This window comes from Melanerpes formicivorus, unplaced genomic scaffold (genome assembly GCF_026170545.1).
Source record: "Melanerpes formicivorus ecotype bairdi unplaced genomic scaffold, bMelFor1.0.p_v2 SCAF_94, whole genome shotgun sequence".
Taxonomy (NCBI): Eukaryota; Metazoa; Chordata; class Aves; order Piciformes; family Picidae; genus Melanerpes; species Melanerpes formicivorus.
The window spans coordinates 1344072-1359913 of record NW_027142446.1 but is presented as its reverse complement, the minus strand read 5'-3'; the positions used below and the strand labels follow the sequence as shown (position 1 = coordinate 1359913).

The window sequence follows — 15842 nt, the reverse complement described above, 5'->3', positions numbered from 1 at the left end:
AAGCTGGGGAGGGGCTTGGAACACAGCCCTGTGAGGAGAGGCTGAGGGAGCTGGGGCTGCTTAGCCTGGAGAAGAGGAGACTCAGGGGTGACCTTATTGCTCTCTACAACTACCTGAAGGGAGGTTGTAGACAGGCGGATGTTGGTCTCTTCTCCCAGGCAACCAGCACCAGAACAAGAGGACACAGTCTCAAGCTGTGCCAGGGGAGAGTGAGGCTGGATGTTAGGAAGAAGTTCTACACAGAGAGATTGATTGCCCTTTGGAATGGGCTGCCTGGGGAGGTGGTGGAGTCACCATCACTGGAGGTGTTCAGAAGGAGACTTGATAGGCTGCTTAGTTGCATGGTTTAGTTGATTAGGTGGTGTTGGATGATAGGTTGGACGCGATGATCTTGAAGTTCTCTTCCAACCTGATGTATTCTATTCTATTAAGTAATTTTGAATCTAATTAAGATGAGGATTAACTTTATTCCAGACTAAATTAATCACTTACAATATTGCCTTTTTATACCTGTCTCAGACTCTGACTGCATTCTCCAAGAGATGGTCTGTCACCAGGATTACTGAGGCATATAGCACATCCTACCTTGTTCATGTCTTCACAGGGCTGGCTGCTCCTGCTATCCTTTTGGATTATCTTTATCAGGTCAGTGTGAAATTTCCTGGCATTCAGAAAGACTAATGGGTTGTTGACTGAAATTATCTTTATCTGTTTTAATGATTCCTGTGGAGTGAAAATAACACAATGCTGAAAAGGTTGTCTGGGGCTTGGAGACTAAAACCCAAACTCATTTCTTTAAAAATCCTGAAAACACCTGAAAATCAACCTTGTGGCAATGGGTTACAAGTGAAAACCAAGAATTCACAAGGTAATACAGGCTCAAAAAGCCTCTCTTCTTCCTAACAAATGTCAGAGATATGCAACCAGGTCACAAGCAAACACAAGTAAGTGAAGCTGACGCAGACACTACAGCGTGGGATTGTGTTGAAGAGATGCACTTTTTCCCAACAGACCTTCAAGCAAACCAGGAATGGAAATCTTCACCACAAAACACACAAACTACCTCCTTATTGTAAACTGCTATTCAGACTTCTGGGAACCAGATGATGTCCCAGACACCACCACAGTGACCATCATACAGACGAAAGAAACATTTCAAACATCCCAAACTGAGGCAATGCAGCCCAGATTATGTATGGGGACTTTTTGCAATTTACCTATGAATGTGATTGTGGTAAACAGCACATCACCAACATACCTTGGGCAGACTAGAGGAAAGCCTAACTAGCAGTTAAAATGGCTGGGATTGCATGAACTGAAGCTCTAACATAGGGGCAATTAATGCTTAAATGAACAAACACTTTGACATTCAGCATCACTAAGGTTGGAAGAGACCTCAAAGATCATTGAGTCCAACCTGTCACCACAGACCTCATGAGTAGAGTAGGGAGGACACTACTCCCACAGCTTCCCATAAAAAAAGGTACTACACACAGCTTGGTGTGGAGACAAGTGGGCACTTCTGTGCCATACCACAACTGGCAAACTGGAAGATGAAAACTAAGAAAAGGAAGACTGATGTGCAAGGATCAAAGTCTATGATGATCAACAAGTTAATAAGCTTCCAAAAATATGAGGTGTAAAACTTGAAAGGCTCAAATAGTAAGGGCCAAAGCAAGCAGATGACAGAGTTATAATCTTCTGTCCAGGAGGAGCAAGGACAGCTGTGCCAAACTGGTTTCACTTATTCCTGACTCTAGTTTGGTTCTATCTCCTTTCTTAATAAGATCTACTCTGAGACAAATGGAGTTCCTCTTTGGTGTGTCCTTGTTAAGAAAAGAAGAAACTTTTCTCAGGTGGCCTATTCCCACTGTCACTTAGAATGACAGCAGCAATTGTCCCTTGCACTCTGCACAGCACTGTCTGTGCTCGCATGATAGTTCAGCATGGAGAGTGCCTGTGATGAAATGTGTTTCACAGAAGCTTCTAAATACCCTCTTGATTTTTTCTACATTAAAATGTCTTTTCTCCTATTGATGAAATAACTCCTATAAATCCACAGACCTTAACGGCAGGGTAGATCATTAAGCTTGCCTATTTCCATATTTAAAAGTCCTGTTATTTATGTCTAAGCTGTTTTTTACCAGGGGAACTTGGATCAGTCTAACATTCATACATTAAAAATTACCCTAAATGCCTGCTGCAACCCAGTGACTCCAAATCCAATTAAAGGCATTTTTCAAAACCTACAAAATATTTTCCTTCTTTGTTTTGTGTAATGAGCTCTTGAGCAATCTGCTTTCCTAACAAAATGTTATTTTCCCCACTGTCTGCAGACACTAGTTTGTTATTCCTTGGTTACTGGTATTAATCTTACCGATTGAAGAAAGAGAAAAGCAGCAGAACAATTAGCTGGGGAAAGGAAAAAATATGCATAGAGATTTGCATGAACTGATAGGGGGGGGAAAATAAGAAGAAAGATCAAATGTTGGTTATCTATCCATGACAGAGTTACCCCAGCATTTTTCTGAAGAATAAGAAGTGATATAATAATTGGCAGCTGGGCCAGCCTCAACTGCAGTATTTTGAAGTCACATTTCAGAGTCCTCCCCATTCTCATGTGCTGTTCGCAGCAGCAAAGCTGCCCCTTTGCCAAAGCAGCAAAATGCCCCTGAGCCAACTTCTGATTTTCAGCTCAAGATAGCTCTGATGGAAAACATTTGCCAGAAAAAATCAATTCTTCAGAGGAGAGCATCTTAATGGTGTGGTAATAACTGCTGAGTACATTGCCATTTGGTACATAAGACCCTTCACAAGCACTAGGAAAGGAAAGGGGACATGGTAGAAACCAGAAGAGTGGAGAAGGCAGGCTGTTCTGGTGCTAGGAATATGTGCTGAAAGGACACGTGGTTCTGCATCTCTCTTGGCTGTTGACTGGTAGGGAGTTCACCTCTCTGCATCATTACCCTTCTCTTCTTACCACAGACTTCACAGCAAGCAACTTCCATGATAACTGCAATAAAAATAACTGAAAGAACTTAAAATCTCTGACTGGCAGGTTTAAATTGGCAAGAAGTCAGATTTTTAAAGCATAGTCATTGGGAGAGACTCTTCCATCCATTTCTCAGGTGCAGGTGCCCTTGTTTGGGTACAGGGTGGTGTAATGTGTGAAGCAGTCTGAGAACATCATGTTGCTGTTCCTCCTCTCCCAGCCACACACCTCAATCACAAGGGGCTGGTGGCAGACAAGGGGTGAGAAAAGAGATTGTGGAGGATGGGGATATCAAAGGGTTCCAGGAAATGAGAAAATCTGCTATGAATATAGAGACAACTATTGCCTGCTCAGATGGCCCTTGCCCTTGCTGCCAAGAGATTCTCTTAGACTTAGGAAAGCTTTAGGAAGAACAATCACTGAACTAGAAGTCCCAAATAAACTAACATTGACAGATCTCAGAGGACATGCCTAATTTAATTTTGCAGATCAGCAGCAGAACCAGGAACAGTTTCCAGTTGCTGATGGCCAGACTAGTTTTGTATTTACTACATCAAACTGGCTTTGGATTTCAAATGGTCGTATCATAAAAACATTCCTTCAACGCACTGATTACAGTCCAGTAATTAACTACAGAATATAAACAAACCTGAAATGGTGTAGCACACACACAAAAAGATAATTTAACTTACACAGTTGTCCTCTGTTTTGTATTTATATTCCACTTCCTTGACATCCTTCAGATTTAGTGTCTTTGCTCTGTAAACAATAGACAGAGACAATCTGTAAGGCAAGTCATTATTAGTCTGGGACAGGAGCAGGGAGATACACACCACAAAACTGCAGCAGAGGAATCTGAAGTTGCAATGAGGCATTGTGTATGTTTATTCAGGCCTACAGAGCTTATTTTTCATGATAATGATCCAGTTAAAGAGTAAAAATCACATTTAAAAATCACAATATCACCTTGACAATACGAATTATGGAATTTTCTGGTAAATCAAATCTTAATTTTGTGTTTCACTTATGGTTTGTATCTGGTCAGAGAGCTATTCTCAAGTCAAGTAGCTAATATATAATCTGCAACTTCAAAAAAGAATCATAAAATGGTTTGGGTTGGAAAGGACCTTAAAGATCAACTAGTTCCAAGCCTCCTGCCATGGGCAGGGACACCTCCCACCAGCCCAGGTTGCTCAAGGCCTCAACCAGCCTGGCCTGCATGAAGACCTCCAGGGAGGGGGCATCCATGACCTCCCTGGGCAACCTGTTCCAGTGTCTCACCACCCTCACTGGAAAGGATTTCTTACTAATCTCCAGGCTAAATCTCCACTATTCCATCTTCGTTATGCAGTTCTATTTCATTAATGTATATTATCAGTGCAAATGTCAACCCTGTACAATACGGCATCTAGGATACAGCATCTAGCATTCCTGGACAACACAGCATCTAGGATACAGCATAGAATCATAGAATCAATAAGGTTGGAAAAGACCTCAAAGATCATCAAGTGCCACCTGTCACCCAACACCTCATGACTACTAAACCATGGCTCCAAGGGCCACATCCAGTCCCCTCTTGAACACCTCCAGGGACGGTGACTCCACCACCTCCCTGGGCAGCACATTCCAATGGCTAACAACTCTCTCTATGAAGAACTTTCTCCTCACCTCGAGCCTAAACTTCCCCTGGTGTAGCTTCAGACTGTGTCCTCTTGTTCTAGTGCTGGTTGCCTGGGAGAAGAGACCAACCCCTTCCTGGCTACAACCTCCCTTCAGGGAGTTGTAGACAGCAATGAGGTCTCCCCTGAGCCTCCTCTTCTCCAGGTTAAACAACCCCAGCTCCCTCAGCCTCTCCTCATAGGGCTTGTGCTCGAGGCCTCTCCCCAGCCTTGTTGCCCTTCTTTGGACATGTTTCAAGTGTCTCAATGTCCTTCTTAAATTGAGAGGCCCCAGAACACAGTACTCAAGGTGTGGCCTAACCAGTGCTGAGTACAGGGGCAGAATGACTTCCCCGCTCCTGCTGGTCACACTATTCTTGATGCAGGTCAGGATGCCATTGGCCTTCTTGCCCACCTGGGCACACTGCTCTAGCATTCCTGTACAACACGGCATCTGGGATACAGCATCTACCATTGCTGTACAACACAGCATCTAGGATTTTATAAAGGTGGTCAGTTACTAAGGCTTGCCAGATATACCTTATCCTTAAGGAGAAAAGAACTATCTAATGGAAAAAAAAAACCTAAATAAAACTTCTCTTTATGCTGATCTGATGCTACATTCACTTAATGAATCACACAGATGTGTAATGCCAAAGGATGAAGTATTTTAGGGATCTTAAGCCTACAGTAAATGTACAGTTGAGTCTTTTCCTTTTCTATTGTCTTACCTTGGAATCTTCTGCAACCTGAGGCTTCACTGTTGGATTTAGGGTGCTGCATATCTATGTGAAGCAGTATGCCAGAAAGAACACATGAGGATGTGCCACTAGAACATTTCAGTAAATTGTTTCTCACCTGGGAAAGCGGAAAGTGAGGATGACCACAGTGCAGACAACTCCATACAGCAGGCCCACATTAGCAGCAAAGCATATTGTGATCACATAGGTGCTGACCCATATGCTCTTTAATGGGGGGGAGAAAACAGAAGAGGTGATTTTTGTGCATTTGTTTTGTAACAATGTACACCTTATGAATCAGAAATATAGGTTTAGAAATTAAGATCCTTTCTCAGAGGTGAACATTTGGATCTTTGAATGAGCAAATATTGAGAACTTAATTAGCAGTCAAAATAAGGCTGCCCCATAGTCACAGAATCACAGAGTGTCTCTGGCTGGAAGAGACCTCAAAGATCATCCAGGCCAGCCTTTGACCCAGCACTGAAGGGTCAACACAAAACCATGTCCCTTAAGCACCACAGGCTGCTTAAACACCCCCAGGGATGGCGACTCCAGCACTGCCCTGGGCAGACCATTCCAAGGTTTGAGAACCCTTTCAAGGAAGAAATATTTCCTAATATCTGGTCTGAACCTCCCCTGGTACAGCTTGGAACCATTTCCTCTGGTCCTGTCTCTTGTCATCAAGAAGAAGCTGCCCCCTCCTCACTCTAACCTTCCTTCAGGGAGCTGTAGAGAGCGATGAGGTCTGCCTTCAGCCTTCTCTTCTCCAGCCTGAACACCCCCAGCTCCCTCAGCTGCTCCTCCTCATAGGCCATGTGCTCCAGGCTTTTCATTGCCCTTCTCTGGACATGCTCCAGCACCTCAATGTCCTTTCAATAGTGAGGGGCCCATGACACACGACATGACACTACTCGTCCCACTGCTCAGAGAGGCTTCTTTCAGTCCCTTAGAGTAACACATTACAGTTGCACCAGCAGCATAGTGCAGAATGACCTCAGATGGTTTGTAACACTATTTTTCACAAGTTGTTGCCACCTTCTTCTCTGCACACATTCAAAATCCTCCTTTCCTAAATGTCATACACAGAGAGCTCTTCTCTCACTAGTTGCATAAGTGGGAATGATAATTTACAAGGAGGTTAATTAAAAACAGCACTCATCAGAGCACAGGTGACCCAGCCAACTCTAAACCAAATAAAAATTACTGAGGAATGAACTTCTTCACATGGAAATGGTGAGATTTCAGATCTTTCAATATTTCATTAATAAAACTTTAGAATAGTCTTAAACACAGTTAAAAACAATATAAAGAAACAGAAGTCACATTGAAAAGTAATTTAACATATTTTTAAAGCCCAAAGATTTAAATATTTCAATGTTTTTTCATCTTTATTTTCTAAATAGAAAAACAAATCTTATATTTTCATAGTACAGCAATGTGCATGGTTGAGAGAGATAGAATCATAGAATGGCTTGGAAGGGTCCTCCAAAGGTCATCTAGTCCAACTTCCCTGCAGCAAGCAGTATCACAGTATCACCAAGGTTGGAGGAGACCTCAAAGATCCAACCTGTCACCACAGACCTCATGACTAGACCATGGCACCAAGTGCCACATCCAATCCCCTCTTGAACACCTCCAAGGATGGTGACTCCACCACCTCCCTGGGCAGCACATTCCAATGACAAATGACTCTCTCAGTGAAGAACTTTCTCCTCACCTCAAACCTAAACTTCCCCTGGCACAGCTTGAGACTGTGTCCCCTTGTTCTGGTGCTGGTTGCTAGAGAGAAGACACCAACTCGCTCCTGGCTACAACCACCCTTCAGGTAGTTGTAGAGGGCGATGAGGTCTCCCCTTAGCCTCCTCTTCTCCAGGCTAAACAATCCCAGCTCCCTCAGCCTCTCCTCACAGGGCTGTGCTCAAGGCCTCTCCCCAGCCTCCTTGCCCTTCTCTGGACATGTTCAAGAGTCTCAATGTCCTTTTAAAACTGAGGGGCCCAGTACTGGACACAGGACTCAAGGTGTGGCCTAACCAGTGCAGAGTACAGGGGCAGAACGACTTCCCTGCTCCTGCTGGCCACACATCCTCCATTAGATCAGGATACCCAGAATTAAAAAGTGTAAAGTACAGCTTACTTGATTTCTTACAGCAACCCAAAGTCAGCACATACTCCTTTCCTTGAGGGAGCCTTAAGGAAAGACTGCCACCTGATCTTTAAACTGAAAGTATTAAAGAAGAATGGAAGTGTTTTCAGTCCTCTGGACATACTGATCTCCGCCAGTGCCCGTGTCAACAATTGCAGTTCTCCTTGTCAGTGTTCACAGAGGAACGGATCACATTACACTGGCGCAATCGGTGTCAAAATTATCCTTTCTGGTGCTTTTACTTAGCTCAGAAAAGCCAGAGACAATAGACTACTTTCAGCCCAACCACAGGAACTTTGCTTGGGCAGATTTCAGAGCTGTTATTTTATGAATTATAAAAATGTAACTCATACCCTACTCATTTGTGCTTCACAGAGGGCAGGGTGTTACAGGCCTCTGCCTTTTCCTTCCCTATCTTCATAATTCTAAACCACTGTAAAAAGGTTTTGCAGTCTCTTCAACACCACAGCAGGTAAAGAGGCAGTTCATTCTTTGAACTAGTGCTCAAGCTCCAGTTACCTTTTTCAATGGCATTTTACACAAATTGTTGTGTATATATTTGCAAAGAATACCTTTACAGGCAACAAATATTGAGTCCTGATTAACCGATGAGAAAGTAATTCTAAGATTTGCAAATCCAATATATATTTATAGCAGCAGCTTGCTGGACATGAAAAGGCTAATGGAAGTGCTACAAACCTGACATTCAGGCAGGATCAAGCCCATCCTGATAAGGCTGAACCCTTGGCAACACCTGAGACCAAGAAGTCTACCTCAGCTGCAGACATGAGCCTCACCACATCCAACTAAAGTGCTGCTGCAAGACCTGCAAAACTTTTCTCTCAGAAGAAAACAGGAAGCGTGGACAGCCCAACACAAATTCTACATAGGAAGAATCGAAGCCAAAAATGTTGAAGTACTGCTGAGGCCTGAGAAAGCTGGCTGTTTGCCTCTTTAGCAGCCTAGCATCTTATATCTTAACCGTAACCAGAGACTGCCATTACTCTAGAACCTGAGGCAGATCGATCGTATTCTCCTTTGTCAGTCACCCTTTCCGTGTGCTGTATTGGCCTGAGTCAGTACTTTTGTAGGTAGGGGAGCATCAAACTTGTAGAAAGGGTTTCTGCTGATCTGACAGGCAGACTTTTTCAATCCATGGCTTGTCAGAAGGTTCAGCAAAGAATTGATAAAAATATCAAAGATTTCTTGGCAGCTTACTGCAGGATGGCTCTTAACATACTCCAGGACGGACAGAAATTAATCATTCTTCCACTCTTAGCAGTAACTTGTTGTAAGTTATTCTCACAAGTCAAAACAAAATCCACCCTCAAAGTAGGCTTCCACTGTGTTAATTTAAAAAAAGAAATAAAAAATCTAAAGGTGCAGGAAATAAAGAAGCAGAAACTGGATTTATGTTGAATCCTGTACACATCAGAAAACATTGGAAGCACTAAGAGATACAGAAACTCTGTGTATAGAGCAGCTGCTTCCATCTGTGGACAGTGCATTTCCTTCTAGACCTTTTAATTTCGTAGAGCCTACACATCCACTCTTGAGGGACACTTGAAATGGAAACTTGCTAGGAAAAAAAACATGCAAGTAGGGAGAGTATTCTCTGAGGCAATGGCTGAACAATGCAGACTGAGGTGCTGTGATACTAGATGTTTCTGTACCACTTTGAAACCAGATTACAAACCTCCTTTTTCATTGGAAACTGAAGAGATGATCAGCTGCTGTCTGAAGTGATTGAGAGCATTTCACTTGGCATTAGCTGTCCACAGCACAGATGTCTGCAGCTGGACATGCCATCTAGATTCCCCCCATAATCATGGACATCTGGTTATGAGAGTGAAGGGAATTTAGGATGTGGTCTGTCTAACTCCTACCTGATGATGGTGATGCCTACTTGAGGAAGAGATGAGTCATCCCCTAACATGACTCAACTGACCTGTATAAAGAGACTATAAAAAATTAGGCTTGCGAGAAGGATATGGACCTGGAAACTGAGATACACCTACAGACCAATTCCAGATCAAATTCCCTGGTAGTATGCCCCAAAAAATGAGGCAAAAAAATTCAAAACAAATGGTTTTCTGGTTAATGTAGAAAACAGATAACACAGGAATCAACACCTTGGAAACAGCCAAAAGATGTAAACAGCAGAGAGAAGACAAACACTCTTATGCGTAGAACATTTGTATGCATAGAAGTTCTGTAATGGAGCAGAGAAATTACTAATATGAAACTGTTCAAATAATCCAAGGAGGTGTAAGGATTGGCAGAAGACCTTCACTGAAGCAAGAGACCTTTGTGGCTGATATGAATGCTGTGAAAGGCAGGTAGAGGGCTCTTCAGAGGGACCTTGCCAGGCTGGACAAATGGGCAGAGTCCAAGGGCATGAGATTGAACACATGTAAGTGCCAGGTTCTACACATTGGCCACAACAACCCCATGCAGTGCTACAGGCTGGGGTCAGAGTGGCTGGAGAGCAGCCAGGCAGAAAGGGACCTGGGAGTGCTGGTTGACAGCAGCTGACCATGAGCCAGCAGTGTGCCCAGGTGGCCAAAGCATCCTGGCCTGCATCAGGAATAGTGTGGCCAGCAGGAGCAGGGAAGTCATTCTGCCCTGTACTCTGCACTGATCAGGCCACACCTTGAGTCTTCTGTCCAGTTCTGGGCCCCTCAATTCAAGAGAGAAGTTGAGGTACAGGAATGTGTCCAGAGAAAGGCAACAAAGCTGGGGAGGGGTCTGGAGCACAGCCCTGTGAGGAGAGGCTGAGGGAACTGGGGTTGTTTAGCCTGGAGAAGAGGAGGCTGAGGGAAGATCTTCTTGCTCTTTACAACTACCTGAAGGGAGCTTGTAGCCAGGTAAGGGTTGGTCTCTTCTCCCAGGCACCCAGCACCAGAACAAGAGGACACCGTCTCAACATGTGCCATGGGAGGCTTAGGCTGGGTTAGGAAGAAATTCTTCCCAGCAAGAGAGATTGGCCTTTGGAATGTGCTGCCCAGGGAGGTGGTGGAGTCACCATCACTGGAGGTGTTTAAGAAGAGACTGAATGAGGCAATTGGTGCCAAGGTTCAGTTGATTAGATGGTGTTGGGTGATGGGTTGGACTTGATGATCTCGAAGGTCTTTTCCAACCTGGTTAATTCTATTCTATTCTATTCTATTCTATTCTATTCTATTCTATTCTATTCTATTCTATTCTATTCTATTCTATTCTACTCTACTCTACTCTACTCTACTCTACTCTACTCTACTCTATTCTAAATGGCTCTTTGGAATAAGGGCTGTGGTGTTCTAGCTAGAAAGAAATTGAATGTGAATTGAGAGGAAGGATGTAAACCCAGGTCATTCCTGATGACTGATAAAGTGAAAGGAAGTCAGAACAAATACATGTGCAATAATACGCAGCTGATAGTACTTGGTGTTAGCTGCTTGGGTCTGTCACCCTAGCAGCTCCTTTGAACTCAGCTGCTCTCAATATTAAATCAGGAAGGAAAAGCAATCCATGGGTGAAAGGAGAGATTTCATGTTATCACAGAATATCCTGAGATGGCAGGGACTCATGAGAACCACCACCCAACTCCTGAGCTCTGCTTTTCAAGCTGTAATTTTTACATTTATGGATTTAAAGATTATGTTTTCTAAAGAACTGATCAACAAACAAGTATTACCCATCCTATTTGTGTTCAATGAGAAGCTTAAGGAAGTGTGAAGGAACAAGGTAAAAAAGCCCATAATATTCCATTTCCATGGACTTTTCTTTGCCAGATCTCTAACAAACCTGGCTTCTGTGCTCCATGACACACGCCCTTCAAAGAATCAGTTCCAGAAGTGACAGCTGCTAATTTTTTCCAAATATTTTGTTAGAGTTTCTGTCTTCAGAACACTTTGGATAACCTGGGTAATAGAACTGATTCATTTCCAAGGTACTGACAGTTTTCTGAGGTGAATTTTTCGGGCCAAAGCCAACACCAGTGTAGTTGCTCAAACAGCTGAGCTTCATGGGTCTCTTCAGACCAGGCAGGAATGTAAAATCAACCTCTATGGCCTTCCTTTACACTATATTTAAAGTAAAATGATTTACCCTGTCATGTTGAGGACTGATGGTACAACTACTGGAAGATAAATCATTGTTCGAGCATGTTTGGCCAAAAAAAATTACCCCTCCCCCTCTCTATAAGCTCCTAGGAATAATTGCCGATGTCAGAGGTGCAGTAACTGACCAGGCACCCACCTCTTTTCTGCCAGAATCCTAAAAGCAAAAGATCAGTCAGGTTAGACTATCTGTGGAGATGCAGCAAGTCTAGTGAGATTCCAGAATATCCTGCTGAACAACTTAACTATTTATCATCTCCATGTGCTAATAGGAAGCTGTATCTCTCTCCCTTAAGTACTGATTTTCTTAAATGCACTCCCCAGAATAATCCTTGATCCACATCATCCACCATCTGTGTCCCTGGCACTATGGGTTAAGCTGAAGAAAAATGCAGTAACAAGTGGTAGAAAACCTTTTCTGGTTTTTACTGCCTGAGGAACATAAGGTTTAATGAAAGATACAGTTTTGTATGGTGGATGACACAACACCAGTAACTCTCTTCTGTGAGGAAATGTGAAAAATCCCACATTGCCAAACCTGGTTTGATTTCCCCAGCTCTGCTTCCCATGCTGGAATCCAGTACTGTATTAAAAAACCCCAGCTAAATGTTTTATTTAGTCTAGACTTACCATTGCTGCCGTGGAATACTGTCACTGGTGAGTTCAGCAAAGTCCAATATGAGATCCAGTAAGCTCTATCTCCCTCCACAGAGAAGAGAGATATGGCCAAAACACCCTTCTGAATATTTGTTCATTGAAACTGCTTAAACAGAAACTCCAAATTCCATGTGTTTGTCTAAGTGGTCAGAGGTTTTGGTTCCACTAACTGGGCAGCACATTAAAAAACTCCCTTGGAAGATTAGGAAGGATGCTAACTTGTTGGAAGGTGTCCAGAGAAGGGCAACAAAGTTGGTGAGGGGTTTGGAACACAAGCCCTATGAGGAGAGGCTGAGGGAGCTGGGGTTGTTTAGCCTGGAGAAGAGGAGGCTCAGGGGAGACCTTATTGCTCTCTACAACTACCTGGAGAGAGGCTGTAGACAGGTGGATGTTGGTCTCTTCTCCCAGGCAACCAGCACCAGAACAAGAGTTCACAGTCTCAAGCTGCACCAGGGGAGGTTTAGGCTGGAGGTTAGGAAGAAATTCTACACAGAGCACAGAGAGAGTGATTGCCCATTGGAATGTGCTGCCCAGGGAGGTGCTGGAGTCACCATCATTGGAGGTGCTTAGGAGGAGACTTGACAGGGTGCTTGGTTGCATTGTTTAATTGATTAGATGGTGTTGGATGATAGGTTGGACTTGATGATCTTGAAGGTCTCTTCCAACCTGGTTTATTCTATTCTATTCTTATTCTATTGTAAGAGAAATCTAGGAGTGTTACTAAGCATGGACTCATCTTTAACACCTGAAGAGAAATGGGTGTCAGGCTGTTTAGTCTTTGCATTAAACTAGATGTTCATACTAGGTCTTTTCCCATTTGTCTGCTTTTTCTGCTCTGTTCCTCCTGCAGAATCTTTCATTGCTACCAAACAATATTCACTTGGCAAAATTTTAAAGGAGCTCAAGCCATTTACCTGCAGCACACTAGGGCATACATCTTTTTGCATCTCTAGGCTTTCCAGGTCTCTTTGTCCCCTACAGTCATTCCACATCCCCACAGGAGAAAGAAACCAGAGCCTCTTCCATAACACTACACTAGCAAGAGCATGCTACCCAGCTAGAGAAGGCAGCCAAAATCAGACACACATCTGCTCAGATTAACCTGCTCTGGCTGCAGACATGATTTCACCATTAAATTAGGTTTGATTCTTTGCAATTTGCTAAAATTCCATTTTAAAAATACAATTGACACTACAGATGGTGTTATTTTGAGTGTACTGATTGATGAGATGCTCAACATAAGCCAGCAGTGCATTTAGGCAGCTGATGGCCAGCAGGGCTAGAGAGGGCATTCTGCCCTTTTACTCTGCTCTTGTGAGACCTCACCTCCAATACTGCCTCCAGTTCTGGTGTCCCCAGAGTAAGAAGGACACAAAGCTGATGGAGTGAGTCCAGAGGAGGGCCACAAAGATGATCCAAAGGCTGGAGCACCTCTGCTGTGAGGATAGGCTGAAGGAGCTGGGGGGGTTGAGCCTGGAGAAGAGGAGTCTCTGGGGGTGAAGGGATCCTACAGGAAGGCTGGAGAGCAACTTTTCATAAGGGTTTTGAGACATAGGACAAGGGGAATGGGTTTGAGCTGAGGGACAGTAGGTTCAGACTGGATCTCAGGAAGAAGTTCTTCACTATGAGGGTGCTGGGACCCTGAAATAGATTGCCCAAGATGGTTCTGGCTGTCCCCTTCCTGGGGGTGTTCAAGGCCAGGTTGGATGAGACCTTGAGCAGCTGAGTCTAGTTGAGAGGGATTCCTGCTCATAGTAAAGAGTTTGGAGCAAATGATCTCTGAGGTCCACTTCAGCTTAAGCCATTCTATGATGCACAACCCTAATGATAACATTTTGCACAGGACTATAAATGTTTGTTTAGCAGGTATTTGTTCGAGAGTCTCAGGAAAACCTCCTCAGAGTAAGTTTCACTTACCCAGTCTATTTTATCCACGTTCCAATACTTTTTTAAGTCACGGAACTGCATCAGCATCCCCTTCAAGCCCACAACAATAATGCTTGCAAGCACACACTGAAAAGAAATCAAAAACAAGTTGCAGAACTGGCAGTGTACAAAAATGTTTTCTTCAGTTTAGCAGTCAATCTTGTAATTAAGTTAGCAACATCTGAAGTCAGTGTCTCAAAAATGGATAAGCACAGGTGGGTTTGTAACACAAACATGACAGTATTGAAACAGTTTGGTTTGGTTTTTCTGAAGGCAATTTATAGGCCACCTAATTGTGAAGAAAATGATAAAATCTTCAGGACTTCTCAGACCAGCTACATTCTGCTACTATCCTGGGGACTCAGCAGCAAATCAGCACTCAAGTTCTGCACATTGAAGCATTTTAGGTCCCATTCTTCACCACCTAGAGCACAAAATACATCAACATTGAGCAAACAAAACAATGTATCACAGTATCACCAAGGCTGGAAGAGACCTCAAAGATCATCAAGTCCAACCTGTCACCACAGACCTCATGACTAGACCATGGCACCAAATGCCATGTCCAGTCCCCTCTTGAACACCTCCAGGGATGGTGACTCCACCACCTCCCTGGGCAGCACATTCCAATGACAAATGCCTCTCTCAGGGAAGAACTTTCTCCTCACCTCCAGCCTAAACTTCCCCTGGTTCAGCTTGAGACTGTGTCCTCTTGTTCTGGTGCTGGGTGCCTGGGAGAAGAGACCAACCCCTTCCTGGCTACAACCTCCCTTCAGGTAGTTGTAGAGGGCAATGAGGTCTCCCCTAAGCCTCCTCTTCTCCAGGCTAAACAACCCCAGCTCCCTCAGCCTCTTCTCACAGAGCTGTGTTCAAGGCCTCTCCCCAGCCTTGTTGCCCTTCTCTGGACACATTCAAGTGTCTCAATGTCCTTCTTAAACTGAGGGGCCCAGAACTGGACACAGGACTCAAGGTGCGGCCTAACCAGTGCAGTGTACAGGGGCACAATGACTTCCCTGCTCCTGCTGGCCACACTGTTCCTAATGCAGGCCAGGATGCCATTGGCCTTCTTGGTCCCCTGGGCACACTGCTGGCTCATGTTTAGGCGGCTGTCAATCTGTACCCCCAGGTCCCTCTCTGTTTGGCAGCTCTCTAGCCATTCCGACCCCGGCCAAAGTGCAACACCTGGCACTTGGATTTGTTGAATGCCATCCTGTTGGACACTGCCCATCTGTCCAGTCAGTTGAGGTCCCTCTACAGAGCCCTTCTGTACTCTAACAGATCAACATCTGCTCCCAACTTGGTGTCATCTGCAAATTTACTGATGACTGACTCAATCCCCTCATCCAGATCATCAATGAAGATATTAAAGAGGATGGGGCACACCACTGGTGCCTGGCTGCCAGCTGGCTGTGGCACCATTCACCACCACTCTCTGGCCTCAGCCTCTAGCCAGTTCCTAAGCCAGCTCAGAGTGCTGCTGTCCAAGCCAGGGGCTGACAGCTTGGCCAGCAGTTTGCTGTGGCGGACGGTGTCAGAATGTCTTATTCTCCAAATCATAAGCAGGAAGGAGATAAGCGAAAAAAATAAAAAAAATAAAAATCATATGGAGCCAAAGAAGATGCAGTA

At 44.2% G+C, this 15842-nt stretch overlaps 1 protein-coding gene across 2 annotated transcripts in view; it reads right to left on the bottom strand.

The window, feature by feature from the left end:
* SLC26A7 (solute carrier family 26 member 7) overlaps positions 1-15842 on the bottom strand; it is a 39508-nt gene that overhangs the window by 14232 nt on the left and 9434 nt on the right. For both annotated transcript variants that reach the window (XM_068165875.1, XM_068165876.1), the window contains exons 5-8: positions 14208-14303; positions 5509-5615; positions 3685-3751; positions 586-723 (exon numbers count right to left, since the gene is read on the bottom strand). In XM_068165875.1, coding sequence (XP_068021976.1) covers positions 586-723; positions 3685-3751; positions 5509-5615; positions 14208-14303 — 408 coding nt within the window. The remainder of the gene's footprint in view (positions 1-585; positions 724-3684; positions 3752-5508; positions 5616-14207; positions 14304-15842) is intronic.